At 34.2% G+C, this 15,249-nt stretch overlaps 3 protein-coding genes across 6 annotated transcripts in view; 2 read left to right on the plus strand and 1 right to left on the minus strand.

The window, feature by feature from the left end:
• LOC126744637 (Bardet-Biedl syndrome 7 protein homolog) overlaps positions 1–604 on the plus strand; it is a 28,329-nt gene extending 27,725 nt beyond the window's left edge. For 3 of the 4 annotated variants that reach the window (XM_050452138.1, XM_050452139.1, XM_050452140.1), the window contains exons 13-14: positions 184–414; positions 471–604. In XM_050452138.1, coding sequence (XP_050308095.1) covers positions 184–414; positions 471–514 — 275 coding nt within the window. In that variant the 3' untranslated portion in view covers positions 515–604. Of the gene's footprint in view, positions 1–183; positions 415–470 lie in introns of those variants that run through there. The other variant, XR_007663256.1, reaches the window with a different exon arrangement.
• On the minus strand, positions 519–4,890 carry LOC126744638 (polyglutamylase complex subunit TTLL1). Its single transcript, XM_050452141.1, has 6 exons — positions 4,653–4,890; positions 3,921–4,280; positions 3,574–3,775; positions 3,288–3,518; positions 3,125–3,234; positions 519–758 (listed from the first exon to the last, which is right to left on the minus strand). Exons 1-6 carry the CDS (start codon positions 4,823–4,825, stop codon positions 629–631), a joined length of 1,206 nt encoding a protein of 401 aa, XP_050308098.1. The 5' UTR covers positions 4,826–4,890; the 3' UTR covers positions 519–628.
• Positions 4,891–5,498: 608 nt separating this feature from the next.
• On the plus strand, positions 5,499–13,750 carry LOC126744668 (peroxisomal membrane protein PEX16). Its single transcript, XM_050452181.1, has 5 exons — positions 5,499–5,872; positions 5,940–6,180; positions 12,513–12,721; positions 12,772–12,976; positions 13,031–13,750. Exons 1-5 carry the CDS (start codon positions 5,749–5,751, stop codon positions 13,290–13,292), a joined length of 1,041 nt encoding a protein of 346 aa, XP_050308138.1. The 5' UTR covers positions 5,499–5,748; the 3' UTR covers positions 13,293–13,750.
• Positions 13,751–15,249: the final 1,499 nt, after the last annotated feature.

Consider the following 15,249-nt stretch of genomic DNA (forward strand, 5'->3'; position numbering starts at 1 on the left):
CTATTTCAGTTGCTTTTGAGTTGCGGCTAAGAACATATTTTCTGTTCTTGAAAATTGTAATTTCTCTTCTAGAGCGTCTCTCTCCTTTATTCTTTTTGACCCAAGAAGAAGTGATCCATACAGATCTCATTCGATAGAAATGTAACTTTAGAATATTTAATACTAATCAGTGAACGTTTGTAGATATTAACAACGAATGTATGAGTTACGTCTTAAATATATTACAAGGAAAATTAAAGGAGCATGAAGAAATGGTGAGGGAAAAATTACTGTTTGACTCCCTAAGCGAATTGGAAATCGATGAAGAAGAAAATGTAAAATATCTCTCGGAAAAATATCGAAACATACTGGGTAAAAGTAAGCAGCTTAAGGAGCATTTCAGGAAATATCCAAACTACTTGGAAAGATTAAATGGTAATATGGGTGCAGATATTAGAGTTTCCTTATTGATTAATTTTTTTAAATTTTAGATGCCGTTGCGACTGTTCATGAAAAGTATAATAAGTTAAAGTAAAAAATTCAGTGTTTTGACTTATAATTGGGTACTTTGTACATTATTTTCAAATAAACGAGTGTGTGAAACTTAATATTTTTAACAACAAAACGATGGTTTCTTTAATTCTAAAGCCTATTTCCATTTGGAGGCATTTTTGCCGAACCCGCTCTCAGCACCTTCGTTCAAACTGATCAGGTCTTCATCTATTAAAAGTTCAAAATCGCCCAGGGCCTCTGATGATGGTATTTTGTTCCATCGGACGCTAGAAAAAAAAAGAGAAATCAATTACTCTCATAAATTTTATACTGCTTGCGTCAAGTTGAGTTTACGCAATCTCCAATGACGATTCCGTTACGTCGCACAAACTTATAAATCAAGCTTAATCTCTGCTACCATTGCACGCTACGTGGTGTCCTAAAGCTACATCCAGACGATATATAGCGCATATATGAACGCTTTATGGCCAATGTTGGCTAATGAAGAGTTGACGTCCCATTTTGAATTTAAAAAAGATAGCAAAATGCAGAGTCTATTTCATACTGACAACTCGCCAATGCTCACGAGTGATATTTTGAGATACCTACTGGCTGTTATACACATCCACCATCAACTCAAAACAAGGATCATCGATCATAGATAAACGATAAGAGCTTTTTAAACATGATCAGATCACTTCTTTGTGAAATTGACATAAGGGTTTTAACGATCTTTACCTCATTTGTCATTAATGTCATTGTCAAAACTTTGACGTATAGTTCAAATAAAATAGTCTTTTGGCTTCATGATGCTGGTGTGTACTCTTTATATTCAAAATATTTCTCTATTAAATAGAGGCAAATAGAGGTAAAAGAATGATTTTCTTCAATAGGAAAAAAGGCAATTAGCGCTAAATTTATAAATTTCTTAATGACTGTTATGACAAATGACATGTAGAAATTTGACACCAACATAAAGGTAGATTTACAACTCCAAAACGTGAGTTGCTACATGTTACGGCAGCCTATACGTCTCCCCTGTCATTGTCTAATTGACGTTGCCATTAAGTTACTTATCAAAAGTTTGACGTATAAAATAAAGGCGTAAAAGAGAGATTAAATTCTTTTATTGTATGTATTGATTTCATATTCCTGGTGTACACTCTCTAGATTTAAAATACAGGCAAATGGATGTGCAAGAATGAAAAGTACAAAAAACGACAACATTGGCAAGAAGTAAATTTGTTAATGACAGTAGACGACAAATGACTTGTAGAAATTTGACAAATGTCAATGCTAATCTTTCCCTTGGGAATCCTTTGCCCAGGGAGAGACGCCGTCTCAATCGGGGGGTCTCAGGATTAACCCCAAAAAAGCAGAGCTCCTACTATTCACGAGGAGACGTAACTTTGGCACGCCTCCTGTTATATCTCTAGGTGGCGTGCAGCTGCATTTCTCCAGGACAGTTCGATTTCTGAGAATCAAGTTAGATCCCAAACTCTCCTAGCACGATCATGCAGACACCAGAATGAAGAAGGCCACCTGCGCGCTATGGGCCTGCAGGCGGGCTTTCGGCAATACCTGGGGTCTGTCTCCTAAGATCCTCCACTGGATCTACTCGCACATTGTGAGACCTCTTCTCACATACGGGGCTATCGTTTGGTGGCCATGTACGGAGAATGCGAAAATTCGTGCTCAACTGGACAGAGTCCAACGTCTTGCATGTCTCAGCATAACGGGTTCTATGCGAACGGCGCCAACTAGAGCGCTTGAGACTCTGGTAAGCCTTCCGCCTCTGGACCTCGTTGTGCAATTCGAGGCAATGAGGACTGCGTACAGGCTATACGTCCTCGGCGAACTACGTGCTGGCAAGACCGGTCACGCGGAATGTCCTGTCCTTCTGATGGGCAGTGACTGCATGGCTCCAGTGACTGTGGACTGCGAGGGATTCGTGACGCACATTGCAGCTAGAGAGGAGTGGCAGCATTCCTGCATTGCTAAATAGGGGGACCATCTGGTACACAGATGGCTCCAGAATGAATAACAAAGCTGGATCAGGGCTTTGTAGTGGGATCTTACATACCAGTAGGGCATACTCTGCGATATACGCTGCCAATATTGTTAAGTTTATAAGTCCACAATAATCTCCGCTGCTGTTAAGAGATGACACTTAAAGGTACCTAATAGTTTATAGGTGCCGAATGTTAGGTTTCTCCTTCTAGTACATAGTAGCAACTCAGTCTTTTAAGGGTTTATAAGCTTGACGCCATGAATTGGTTCGATATAAACTTATTATACTAATCGCCTCTAGGCATATTCGATTTTACCTAACTGCGGTTTTCTGTATTTTTCTTGTAATATGCTAAATATTTGCCCAAGTTTGTTAATAACCGCAATGACAAATGACGTAAAAAATTGACCTGCAAGCTCCTTTTTCATTGGTCAATTCAAGTTTTATCTCGACCGTAGCTACGACTCGGTAAACAGAGTGAACGGACTCTGGAAACGGAGTAACCTCTGTTGTGACACAAGCAGTTCTTCATATATTCAGATGCGTATCAACGCAGATAACATTAAAGCATTTTTTAAACGGAGAGATCTATAGGAACTTGACCCTTACATCTTATGTCCCCATACTTCATCAAATACTTACTCAGGTATTCCAGACGGTGGAACAACAATATTAAATATATTATCCAACAATTTATGCTTCAGAATTCTGTCGTTTGCTGTAGTGGATGTCAATGAGGGAGAGGCATTAACCTGCCAAGAAAATCAAGATTTTAAAAATACAAATACGTTGCTAAATGGATTACCTCGATTAGCCAAGGTTTCAACTTGTTATCGACGATAATGTCGTAACCGTAGCACTCGAAGCAGTGCCGATCGGTCGAAATTACCGGAGCGATCGCTTTGAGGCAATGAATGATTAACCAGCTTATCTGGTCGAAGAGTCTTTCGGTCACTTGCTTTCCTCTGGTGGTTTCTAGGTAGAGTCTCAAGTTTTGCACGCTGAGCTTACCGCCATGAAGTGAGTTGTACTCGCCCTGGAAAAAGACGCAGTAGTAGGAAGAATAGAAGGGAAGAGAGAAAGAGACTTACCCCATGCTTTTGTACCGAAACATTTGTCAGATGGACATACATGTTATCAAGTTCGGCTACGCTAGAGTCGTATTTCACAGTACAAAAGCGACAGAAGCCCAGTTTGAACTGATATGCTTTTAATGGGCGAAACGATGTGACCAGCACGTATAGACGTAGATCGAACTTTTTACCTCCGATCAGCAAAGGATTGTCGATGTATCTACAAAAATCAGCTGTAGATTGGTAAGGGAAGAAATTGTTAGTAGTAAGAGGCAAGTTTTACAGGTCACGTTGGATGCAAGAAAAAAGAGATCTCTCAATCACATAACCTGTAAGACCTACTAATTTATCTCAAAATTCCATACTTGGAAATGACGTAGCTTTCTTTGGTCAGTTGCTGCTGGAAAGGCGTCTTAGACTCCCTGGACCAGCGTTTCAACTTGGACAGTTTGTTGATCAAAAATATCCCGGAACCTTGAGATCTACCGCAAGGTTTCATGATCCATGTGCTCTGCGGTGCCTTCCTGTACTCTTCGACGAACATGTTATAATCGGCCGGTAGCACGAACGTTACTGGGATAAAGTCCAAATAGAGATATTTGGCGTCTCCACGTTCTGCCAGTATGTTGCCCTCTTTTTCCAGGTCTCGTCTGTATCTTTTTATGTTTTTTACTAGTAAGTCTTTTCTCGATATTTCGTAGTGATTTGGGAAATGGTTTATGATCCTGAAATGAAGAATTCAAAATTCAATTAACATAGATGAAACATGACAGTGGCGAGATGGAAAGCCGGAAGGAAGACAGTTAAAGAGGAGCTAAACCTAGGTAAGTTGAATCTTGTAAAAAATGTCGTATAGCAAAATAAGTTAACTACAAGCAACTCAACAGTAAATTTGAGATTGAGTAAATATATGTATTGGTAGTTCTACAGGATAAGGAGTTAATTAAATAAAGATTGCTTATGTGAATACGTTTGTACCGAGTTTTTGTTACTGAAGTTAAGTGAATATTAGTGTTTGTTAGACTTGCCACAGCCATGCTAACATTAGTTGCTGTGTGACACAATTTTTATTAATCGATAAAACTTAAGTAACTTACTGATTATCGTTCATCCGATACCCACTGTCCACGCTAAATAAGCTGCGGCAAGTTTGCGTGCCCGCCCAATAAATGTTCCAGTCATCTTCCGGACCCACTTGAATCCAGCCGCGTTTTTCACAGTTGGCCACTACGACGCTCTTATCCAGATCGGTGCAAAAACTTATTTTCATTGTGAGACTTATGATACTTGAATGATTTTGAAGTTACGTTGGCGGAATAATAACCTTTCGGAATTATTGATCAATCAAAATGCCGGTTTCTAGGATGTTTCTAATGTCAACAACCATTAGCGGAGAGAGAGGTTACATATTGGAATAAATCAACTGCATCCATTAATTAATTCATTTATTCTTAATCAGTAGCAACTTAGAACCAATTAGCCCTGTGTATAGTGGCGTAAGTGTTACTGTACAAAGCTAACTGATTTTGGGTTAATTTGAACTTGGCGCCAAACTTCGGTTTAAGCAAACCGCTGATTATTTATTATTTTGTGATATAGGCAGGATTTCAAATAACTTGAAGTTGGCAGGAAAAACTTTCGATCCATTTAATAGAAAATCAATACAATTTAAGGTTAACAAAAGCCTATACTTACACTATACACTTGAGTTAAGATTTGACCATATTTTAGCAAAATAAATCGTAAGTTACTGGACGGTTCACTATTTAATGGAGTAGAATTAAACTCAGTGTTAATTAAATTTAAGCGAGGAAAAAATAGTAATAAAAATGATTGTATAGACAGCACAGGCGAGATATAACTCCTCCCTTCAGTCTTCTTGGTCTGTACTTGTCATTTAAACGTCATCTGTCAAACCCCAAATCAGCTGTTTGAAAGTTTATTTATATATATTTTTTTTTAATGAAAAGTACTTGAAAACAAATAAGATTCATTTATACCACTTTACGTCCTTATCTACGCTTTATAGCAAAATATTCATTCATTTGATCTTTGCACTCGGCGTGGAGCTTCTAATACACTCAAGTAAAAAAAAGCAGTATACCCCATTTGTTTGAAAACCTTGTGGTGAATGACAAAATCCATGTATAGCAGCTACTTTTACTAGATTTGTAAATTGCAGTTGGTTAAACAATGAGTTCCCTGCTACTTTCAGTGCCAGAACTAGTAAACTCTTACAAATCGTGGGTATCAAAAAACCCACAGGCCGCAGGCGACTGGGAAACCACTGCCAAGTGGGTTTCTTATTTTCTAGCAGGTAATACTTCTGCACACCACTTATATCACCATAAACCCTACATATAATTCTCCTTTTTATTTTTTAGGAAGAATTAACAATTCTCATGTTGTTTCCGAGTTGATTTACTGCTTATCAAATCTATTGGTACTGTTAAATGACAATATTATTAGGAAAAATGTAAACTCCACCCTTAAAAGCAGCGTCGACAAAATAAAACTATGGCTTTCAGTAGTTGAATATTCAGAGGTGTTTTGTGAGTTATCTGTGCAGAAAATATGGGGCAACACTGGAAAATGGATTGTTGTTGTCGCAATACAAGTATTTAAGTAAGTTTTTTTTAATGGCATAAGTTATATGTTCAGGGGCGGATTTACGCAAAGGCTGAGTAGGCTGAAGCCAAGGGCGGCAAAATCACGTTTAAAAAAAAAATAGTTTAAAAAAATCTGGCCGAATTCACTCGTCATAGGCAGGCTTATTTTGATTAAAACACTCGAATTTCGGCCTAACCTATATGCAGCATAGGCTTTCCAGGAAAGCCTTTCCTTAAATCAGCAGGCATATACATGTATTATATTGCACAGATCGGAGCCGCCGTCGCTTTTTGGTTTACATTTGTTAGATAAGTGCCGGTGTTTTTTCTACAAACTTGTATTATTTTTAATAAATTGTTAATTGTTGACAGTTTTGGTTTGCGAATTGCGGATTTTACTTACTCGATGTTTACAAGTTAGAAGAGGTTGGGGTTGGGTGTAGATTAGAGCTCTAGAGCAGACTGGAGCTGAATTGTAAATTGTAAACAATAAAAAGGTAGGTTTCTTTTTTTGATTCTTCGTTTTCAAGTTTAAAAAGGATTTTAAATTCATATCATATTGTCAACAAATAGAACAGAGGGTGAATTCAGGGACTGAGTGCAAATCATTTTATTTTTAGTAGACGTTTTTAAGTTGTTTTTTGTACTTTTATTAAGAGGTATAGCGATTTAGGTAAAATTTTGACAATTTTGTTTAAATACAAAGTGACGCATGGAAATCGGAACAGAGGCAATTTTGGGCATACGTTAGTTTTAAGTTCTGGTCTTTATTTTATAAGTGAGTTAGAAAAAGTTCATTTAGCATTTTTGACATGTGGTAAAAACCAAACAATTTAGTTAGGAAAGAACTGTTTGTACCTTTCTATTTCAAATTATTCATTTATCTATTAGTTATAAACAAATTATAAATTTAAAAAAAAATATTTTTTTATTTTTTTAAACAGAGACATTAGGATTGGTGCCACTCCCCCTTAGGAGCTTGTAAATAAAATCGACGGGTTTCAGAGTTTTTAAAAAAGGCTAATGGACTGCCCGAAATTGCCTCTATTTTGTTTTCGATGCTCCACAGGTGCAGATATGCTTTGGCTTAATAGTTTTAAATTAAATTAAATGCTTTTAACATCCTAGTGATAAATAGGTATATAATAGCTTCATATTGTATTAGGTCCAATAAACCGCAAAGATGAGTGATGGACGAAAACGACCAATAGGAATATTTAAGAGAGGAAAAAAAAAAAAGAAAACGGAAGAAGTTCTTAAAAAGACCCCTAAAAATAAAAGACATGTTTAAGAAACTAACCAACTCGGATACACAGGAGCAGGACGACCAGAAATTACAGGAAGATTCTTGCTCTAATTCTGTAGATTTACCTAGAGTCCATCTAAAACCACCGACTACATTTTCTACGCCAGAAGATGCGTGTAGTCCTGGACCATCTGTCTAGATTTGTAAAATGTTAGGGATTTCATTTATTTTATTTTTTCGCCAACGCGGGGACAACGATTCAAGATTTCCTGGAACCGCAAAATCGTGCCATCGGGACCGTCTCCGTCGTTCGTTTGTGCGGTGCCGCCACTTGACTTTAGCCTTTCCATCTAATCGCAGGAAGAGGTTTTCTTTTGGTTCGCGTCATTTACGCACGACGATTTACTTTCGTATTTTTTTTAATTACGCCACCACCTTGGCATTTTTACTTTATTTTAATATACATATTTTATACAGTCCACTGAAATAAAAATCTTTGATTTAATAATTACACGCGACCTGTAGGACCAATTACATACACCATCTTCAGCACAAAAAGAAGATAGCGAACCTTCTGTCAACATATCAGAAGATCCTAGTAATTGGATAATAAACGAATATACATGTAACTATATAGCCAATCAGAATTTCAAACAGGATATCAAAAAATTAAATTTTTCAAATAGCAAACATGTCTACTCAGATCAGACACGATATTGCCCAATATCAGTATTCCGAAGAAAATTACCCAATGGTGAAAAAACTAGCCGAAACTGGATCGTTTATTCGGAAAAATTAGGTCGTTTTGTGCTGCTTGCTTGCTTTTAAAAAATATTGGTTCTCAGTTTGGCTCGGGTGGCTTTTATGACTGGAAAAATGTGGTTAAAAGGGTTCAGGAACATGAAAATTCAACCAGCCATAAAGCATGTGCTTACAATTTCTTATGCCGGCAAAATAAACTCGAAAGGATTGATTTGTTACTTGGTAAAGGGACACAAAATGAAATTTCCTATTGGAGAAGTGTCCTGGAGCGAGTAGTAGCAGTTGTAAAGTCTTTATCTTCGCGAGGTTTATGTTTAAGAGGCAAAGAGGAGAAACTTGGAACGACTAATAATGGAAATTTCCTTATGTGCATAGAACTTTTGGCCCAGTTCGACCCCTTTTCAGCTGACCATATTGCTCGTTATGGTGGAAAAGGTTCGGGTACCACAAATTACCTCTCAAAAACAACATATGAGGAGTTTATTAAAATCATTGCGAAGAGAGTGCAAGATGTTATAGTAGAAGAATTAAAACAGGCTAAATATTTTTCTATTGTTGTAGATTCCACCCCAGATATAGCCCATATAGACCAACTTGCATTAATTGTTAGATATGTACGCCAAGACGGTGTTCCAGTGGAGCGGTTTTTATCATTTCTTCCAAATGTTGGACATAAAGCAGCAGATATGTTTAATACTTTGCTGGAAAGTTTTAAAAACCTAAATATTCAAATAATCGACTATCGGGGACAGTCTTATGACAATGCCGCAAACATGTCAGGAATATATAATGGCCTACAAGCGAAAATCAAGGATGTATGTCCAGAAGCTTATTATGTTGCTTGTTCTGGATACTCCCTCAATTTAGTTGGAAATGTAGCAGCTGCATGTTGCTTAGAAGCAACAAACTTTTTTTCAGTTTTACAAGAATTGTATAATTTTTTTGGTGCGTCGACTGTGAGATGGAGTCACTTACAATCAAAGTGCAACAAGACTTATCTACAACTAGATGGTCTGCTAGAGATGACGCCTGTAAAACTTTAAACATGTGTTAAAACCAACATAAAGTTTTATAGAATAAAAGTTTTATAAACTTTATGTTGGTTTGAGTAAGATACTGCACAAAAACCAATAACTCGTAATGATGCAAAAATCGCTTCAACAAAAACTTGAGCGCTTTGAAACCACTTTTATGATAGTATTCTGGGGATTTTTTCTGGAAAGGATAAATGTGCTAAATACATCATTACAAAAAGTAGAGACAAATATAATTCAAACCATTACATTATATGATTCTCTAATTGTGTTGTTCAAATCAGTCCGAGACAAATTTGACGTATATGAAAACGATGCGAAGAAAATTTGTGTACTAAGTGAAGTAACGTACGAAAAAGACCACAAACGGAGAAAAATAGCTAAACTACGACCTGGTGAAACTAGAGATAACGAGGTAGTTTTGACTGGAAGAGATGAATTTAGAGTTTCAACCTTTTTACATATAATTGATTCCCTTCTAGTTGAAATTCTCAAACGGCGAGCATGTTACGAAGAATTTAATAAAAAAATTTCTTTCCTAGATATTACTCAACTGAGGAATATGAGTTCGGGTGAATTAAAAAAAACTGTTCTGTTCCTACAGGAGAGCTATCCCAACGACCTAGACATAAACTTTGAAGGTGAAGCATCACATTTTCTGGAGCATGTGTTACATTCTAAAAAAGACACCCAGTGCTCCATTTTAGAACTATATGAGTGTATTTAGAATGTGCATTTGTTTACCGGTCTCAAACTGTTCTGCTGAACGAAGTTTCTCTTGTTTGAAATGCATTAAGACATATTTAAGATCAACCCTCGAACAAGAAAGACTAGAAGCTTTGGCAATATTAAATATTGAACCAGATGTGACAAATAACATAAATTTTATTGATATCATTAATGATTTTGCAGAAAAGAAAGTTCGAAAAAAAATATCAGACTTATTTTTTAATATTTTATTTTTAATTTTTATTTTTTTGTATATTCTATAAAATGTGTTTGTTTTAAAGAATAATTGTTGTTTAATTTTGCCTTTTACTTTTGTTAAATTTTGTGTTTTTTTTTTGTGTTTGTGTGTTACAGTTTACTTTTGTTAAATGTGTTTATTAAATGTTTATAAGCAGTTCTAATGTAGTTTACATTAATAATATAATAGAAACGTATCATCCATTTTTCTCCAAGAGACCAAACGAAAACAAAAACCAAGGTAAGGACACAAAGTCACGGTCTCATCAAATCCATATAATTTCTTAAAAAAGCTTAAAAGCAACATTGAGTTGTAATGTGATCTGTGTAGGTCTAGGCCTGATGATGCTCCGACAGGAGCGAAACACGTGTAGCTTTTAAGCTTTTTTAAGAAATTATATGGATTTGATGAGATCGTGACTTTGTGTCCTTACCTTTGTTTTTGTTAATAATATAATGCCTCCGATATACAAAAAATATTGACTTTAAAATATTAAATTAGGGCGGCAAAAATATATTAGCCTATAGCCGGCAAAAAGTTAAATCCGACCCTGTATATGTTATAGCACAAAAGTTTCCAGATTGATTGATTGAAATAATCGTATATCAACAATTTCAGAATTTTTTTCTTTAAATCATACTTATTATGTAAACTGTTGTAAACCAAATCTGGAATCTTATTTGAAAATTCTTGTTAAATACCTTTATACTGGCTAAGCATATTATGTTAATCGGAGTACTAGAAAGCTATGAAATGATCCTTACTTCTTTAATCCTAAACATTCAATAATATACAACTGAAAGACTCTTATTACTTTTAATTCCCTAAGGACCCAGGACCCACCTACTATTTGATATATTTCATTTTTAATCACTCAAACTATATGCTCTTGCTATACAAATACATTTTCATCATACTGTCTCTCTGCCGCAGTTTATATACTTTCTAACTACCCTAATATCATAATTTATAGAATTTAATTTACTTAATAATGATATTACATGAGAAGACCAGTTTAAAAATTCATTAAGACATAGTTTCAACATATAGAATTGGTATTTCCATCCCATTTGCAGTTTTGAAACCTTCGGACATCTCTGCTCTTGACTGCTTTATACTGAATAACAGAACAATGGTTTTTTCTTAGATTACTGTGTCACTCTTTGTAAAAGATTTTTACTTTCTTCTTGAACAGTGTTCAGTTGCTCAGATATGAAGACAAGCATTTAATTTCTTCTGACACTCTATCTTAAAGATTTAAACTTGAAAGATTTAAAAGATATTATATTTATGAGCTATTTAATAATGAGGAATTTGTTTTTTTCGGATACAAAAACACAATGCTTGGCATGGGTTAATTTTATATCAGACATACTGTATTCATTTAATGATCTCAATTATGATGCTGTTCTCTTTTTGTACAGTAAGGCATTTAACTATGTTGACCATGAAATCCAAGTATTAAACTTATATTTCATAGACCATGAGTATTATCTACAGAAAGGGTAAAAATAACTGTGGTACCTCATTGTGAAGCCAATTTAATTTCTCAATTATGTAAATGATTTGCTCTTTTAGATCAAAGCTCCAGCTAAACTCTTTTTATTGCCAACTATCATTTGGGGTATTGCTAAAATTATCGAGGGAATTGTTTATTGTCAGGTTCTGGCAATGCACAGTTGGGAACAATATTTCCAATTTTCTTTATGGTTTACTATAACAATTTCTTGCAAAAATTAAATCAATTGTATGAAATGTCTGCAAAAAATGAAAAGTGACACCCCAAAAATATAAACATAAAATAGATTCAAATGCCAGGAAGAAAAGATACATTTAGTTTTTAAACTATGAAGATTAGAAAACAAATTAAGAAGATCAATTCTTGTAAAATTTACTGCAAAAGTCTTCAACACATATGATATGATCTCAAATACCTGAAAATTGTAGAAAATTCTTAGAGTTTATATGATGTTGTTACTCGGACGCTGAACATGTACAATAAGCAAATTTATGATTTTTTGAAATTTAAATGTCTAAAATTGTATGGTAGTAAACAGGATATTTAAGAAGTTTAAAAAATTACACTCTCATTTCACTAAACAGACAAATGATCTATGTGTTCCCTTTTTAAGACTAAAAACTTGTTGGAATGTTTTTGTACATTTGCTGCTACTTTTACTAATAATAAAGAATTTTGGGACCTACCTTCAAATATTTTTAAAATGGTTGTAAAGAGATAACAAAGGGCAAAAGCAAGCAGCATAGACATATCAAATATTTACTGATCATTACTAGTCATTAAATACTAAAATAACAATTTTATTATAAAATTTTCTTAGATGTGTGGCCAGGCTATTGCTAGTATATAAACATAAGGAAACCACCATCGAGAACCCAATTATTCCACCATTACAAAGAACTCAATTATCAAAAGACCAAAATGCCAATTCCACAGGCCTCGCGTCGGACATTAGTCAAAGTTTTGTGACATTCACCCTAAAGAGGTCAGGTAGAGTGGTTAGAAAAGTTGAGTCGTCCCCTCCATTAGGTAATAATATAATGATTGCTGTAACGGTGTAATCAACTATAGTGATTTAGGTTTGAGAAGTTGGAAACCCGTTGAAGTTTCCAAAACTTCTTTGCCTACTAGTGAGACACAGACTGAAGGAGTTTTACTAAAAAGGCAACTTATCGCCGAAACGCTTTACATATCTAAGCCACTGCTCCACTTAATTTCCATGGGTATGTTCGGTACCAGGAGCTGGAAGCCTTGGATGGTATCAATGGCAATGGACTTGACAAGGTAAATGAATCCACAAAGATGTTAATTAAGTTGTTATTTGATTATTTATTTTAGCCTTCAACTGTACAAATCCACCCACAGAAAATCTCTTAAAGGTCTAAGTGAAAAACAAAAATTGCAACTGTCTAAGAGGACAATCCTTTTACTACTATACTTGATTCGATCCCCGTTTTATGAGAAATATAGTAAGAATAAAATTGGTGCATTCCTAAATGCTTTAAGCCAAAATATTCCACTTGCCAAGCTTATTTGTCAGCCGTTGTTGCAGTATGTGCCTTTCTGGCAAAGTACATATTTTTATATGTGGTCAACGTAGAATAGATTTTTTTTATAGTTAGCAATAATATATCTACTGTTAATAGGGTAGTATGGTTTAAATTTGTTTTTCTAGATGGAACCAGTTTTACCCAGGTTAACTTAGGACAGGAAATTAGAGATTAAGAGTGTTCCTATTTATGGTCTATCCAAATTTTTCGTTAATTATTAGGACATACAGTATGTAATCGTAATGATTATTATACTTGTTGTGTTTGTTATTATCTAATAGTAGAGGTTTTAAAATTAATGTAAAATACATTCTGTCAGTAATTGCCAAAATGTGAAAGAAAAATTCGAAATGTCTAAGTTACCTTACTAAGGTAACCTAATAGTTCAGTCATTTCACTATTTTAAAATATAATCTCCTTCCCTGCAAACTGTTTTTACGATATTGTCATTAATTATTATTATAAATAAGGACTTACATATTTTTAAATAAAAATAAAAATAAAATAAAATTAAGGTTAAATAAAACTATGAGAGGTAATATTAAATAATATATATTTTTTAAAACAAAATTTGGTTTGTTTATTTATTATTAATCGTTAGTAGTGGATGGAATCGGGAATTCAAATTAATCTTGTAGGTGGTTGAATTTATAGTAAAAGTCTTGAGAAATTTACAAGATCTCAATGTGCGTTTATACAATTTGTTGTGTGTTAATGTTACCTTGGGATTAAAAATATTGGCCGCATTCAACGTTGAATTACAGGAAATTTCAAAAAGAGTGGGATATTCCTAATATCATTACTGAGAGAAATATTAGAGAAAACCCTAGAAGTATGCCACTAACTTCAGTAACGCCAAATAAAAATTAACTTATATATAATTTAGTTTTAAAAATTAAGAGGAAATATTAATATCCTTATAATAGTTACAGAATTTATGAATGTTTATAATCTTTTCTCTAAAAATCAACATGGTTATCTTGGAAAAGGATCTACACAAACAGATCTATATTCAAATTACTCGGGCTATTTTGGAATACTTGGAAAACGACAACATTGCACTAGGTATATTCCTGGATCTATCAAAGACATTTGACTGGTTAGACATATATTTAAAATATCTGGTTTTATGAAATTACAGGACAGGCTCTCAAGTTATTTAAATCGTGTTTAAGTGACACAACTAGGCGAGTAGTTGTATATAACTAAGAAATCCGAGATATTACAAAGTGCGTTGGTCTCAAGACAATATTCTAGGATCTTTTTAAATTATGTAAATATTATTGAATTGAATCATCCTAATTTTTGCATCACAGATATGTGGATGGATGATACAAATCTGCTATTGGGCAAATTACAAATACAAGCATAATATTTTCATTAACTCAATAATGTTTAGCACAAAACTTAAAAAACCAGAATCTATAACAAACAGCTTCTTTAATATATCAAATAACACTAAATTCTTCAGGATTTATGGACTGGTCAAAGCATATTTCATATTTTTGTAATAAACTTAATAATTTTATTTTATTTATTTATTGTTTATTGTTCAACAGTACAAAACCATTTACAGAACAAAGCTAGCACACCAAGTAACAGATATAAAATATGAAAAAAAAAAACTGAAAAATACAATATGTGCTTAAGCTATAAGACCTACACATCTAACTTAAATAAGAGGGGAAAAAAGTTCCCTAGTGAAAATACCTACTTGTCTAACAGTTATGTATATCGCACAGAGCAGAGATGCTGTTATTGTGGTCATAACAAAAATTGGTGACTTCTTACCTATGTTAGTTCTCGAATGAGGACAATAAAATGTTTCGGTAAGCCGTGAGTTACATCTTGGCACTCTAAAGTTTAACATTGATAAAAGATGAGTCGAATCAATAAGATTGTGAGTAAGCTTATATATAAAGTTATTAGAAACAAGCATCCTTCTAAAATTAAGAGAATCGATATTAAACTGAGACAGTAAAAGAGCATTATCAAATCCTCTTTGAA

This window comes from Anthonomus grandis, chromosome 14 (genome assembly GCF_022605725.1).
Source record: "Anthonomus grandis grandis chromosome 14, icAntGran1.3, whole genome shotgun sequence".
NCBI lineage: Eukaryota > Metazoa > Arthropoda > Insecta > Coleoptera > Curculionidae > Anthonomus > Anthonomus grandis.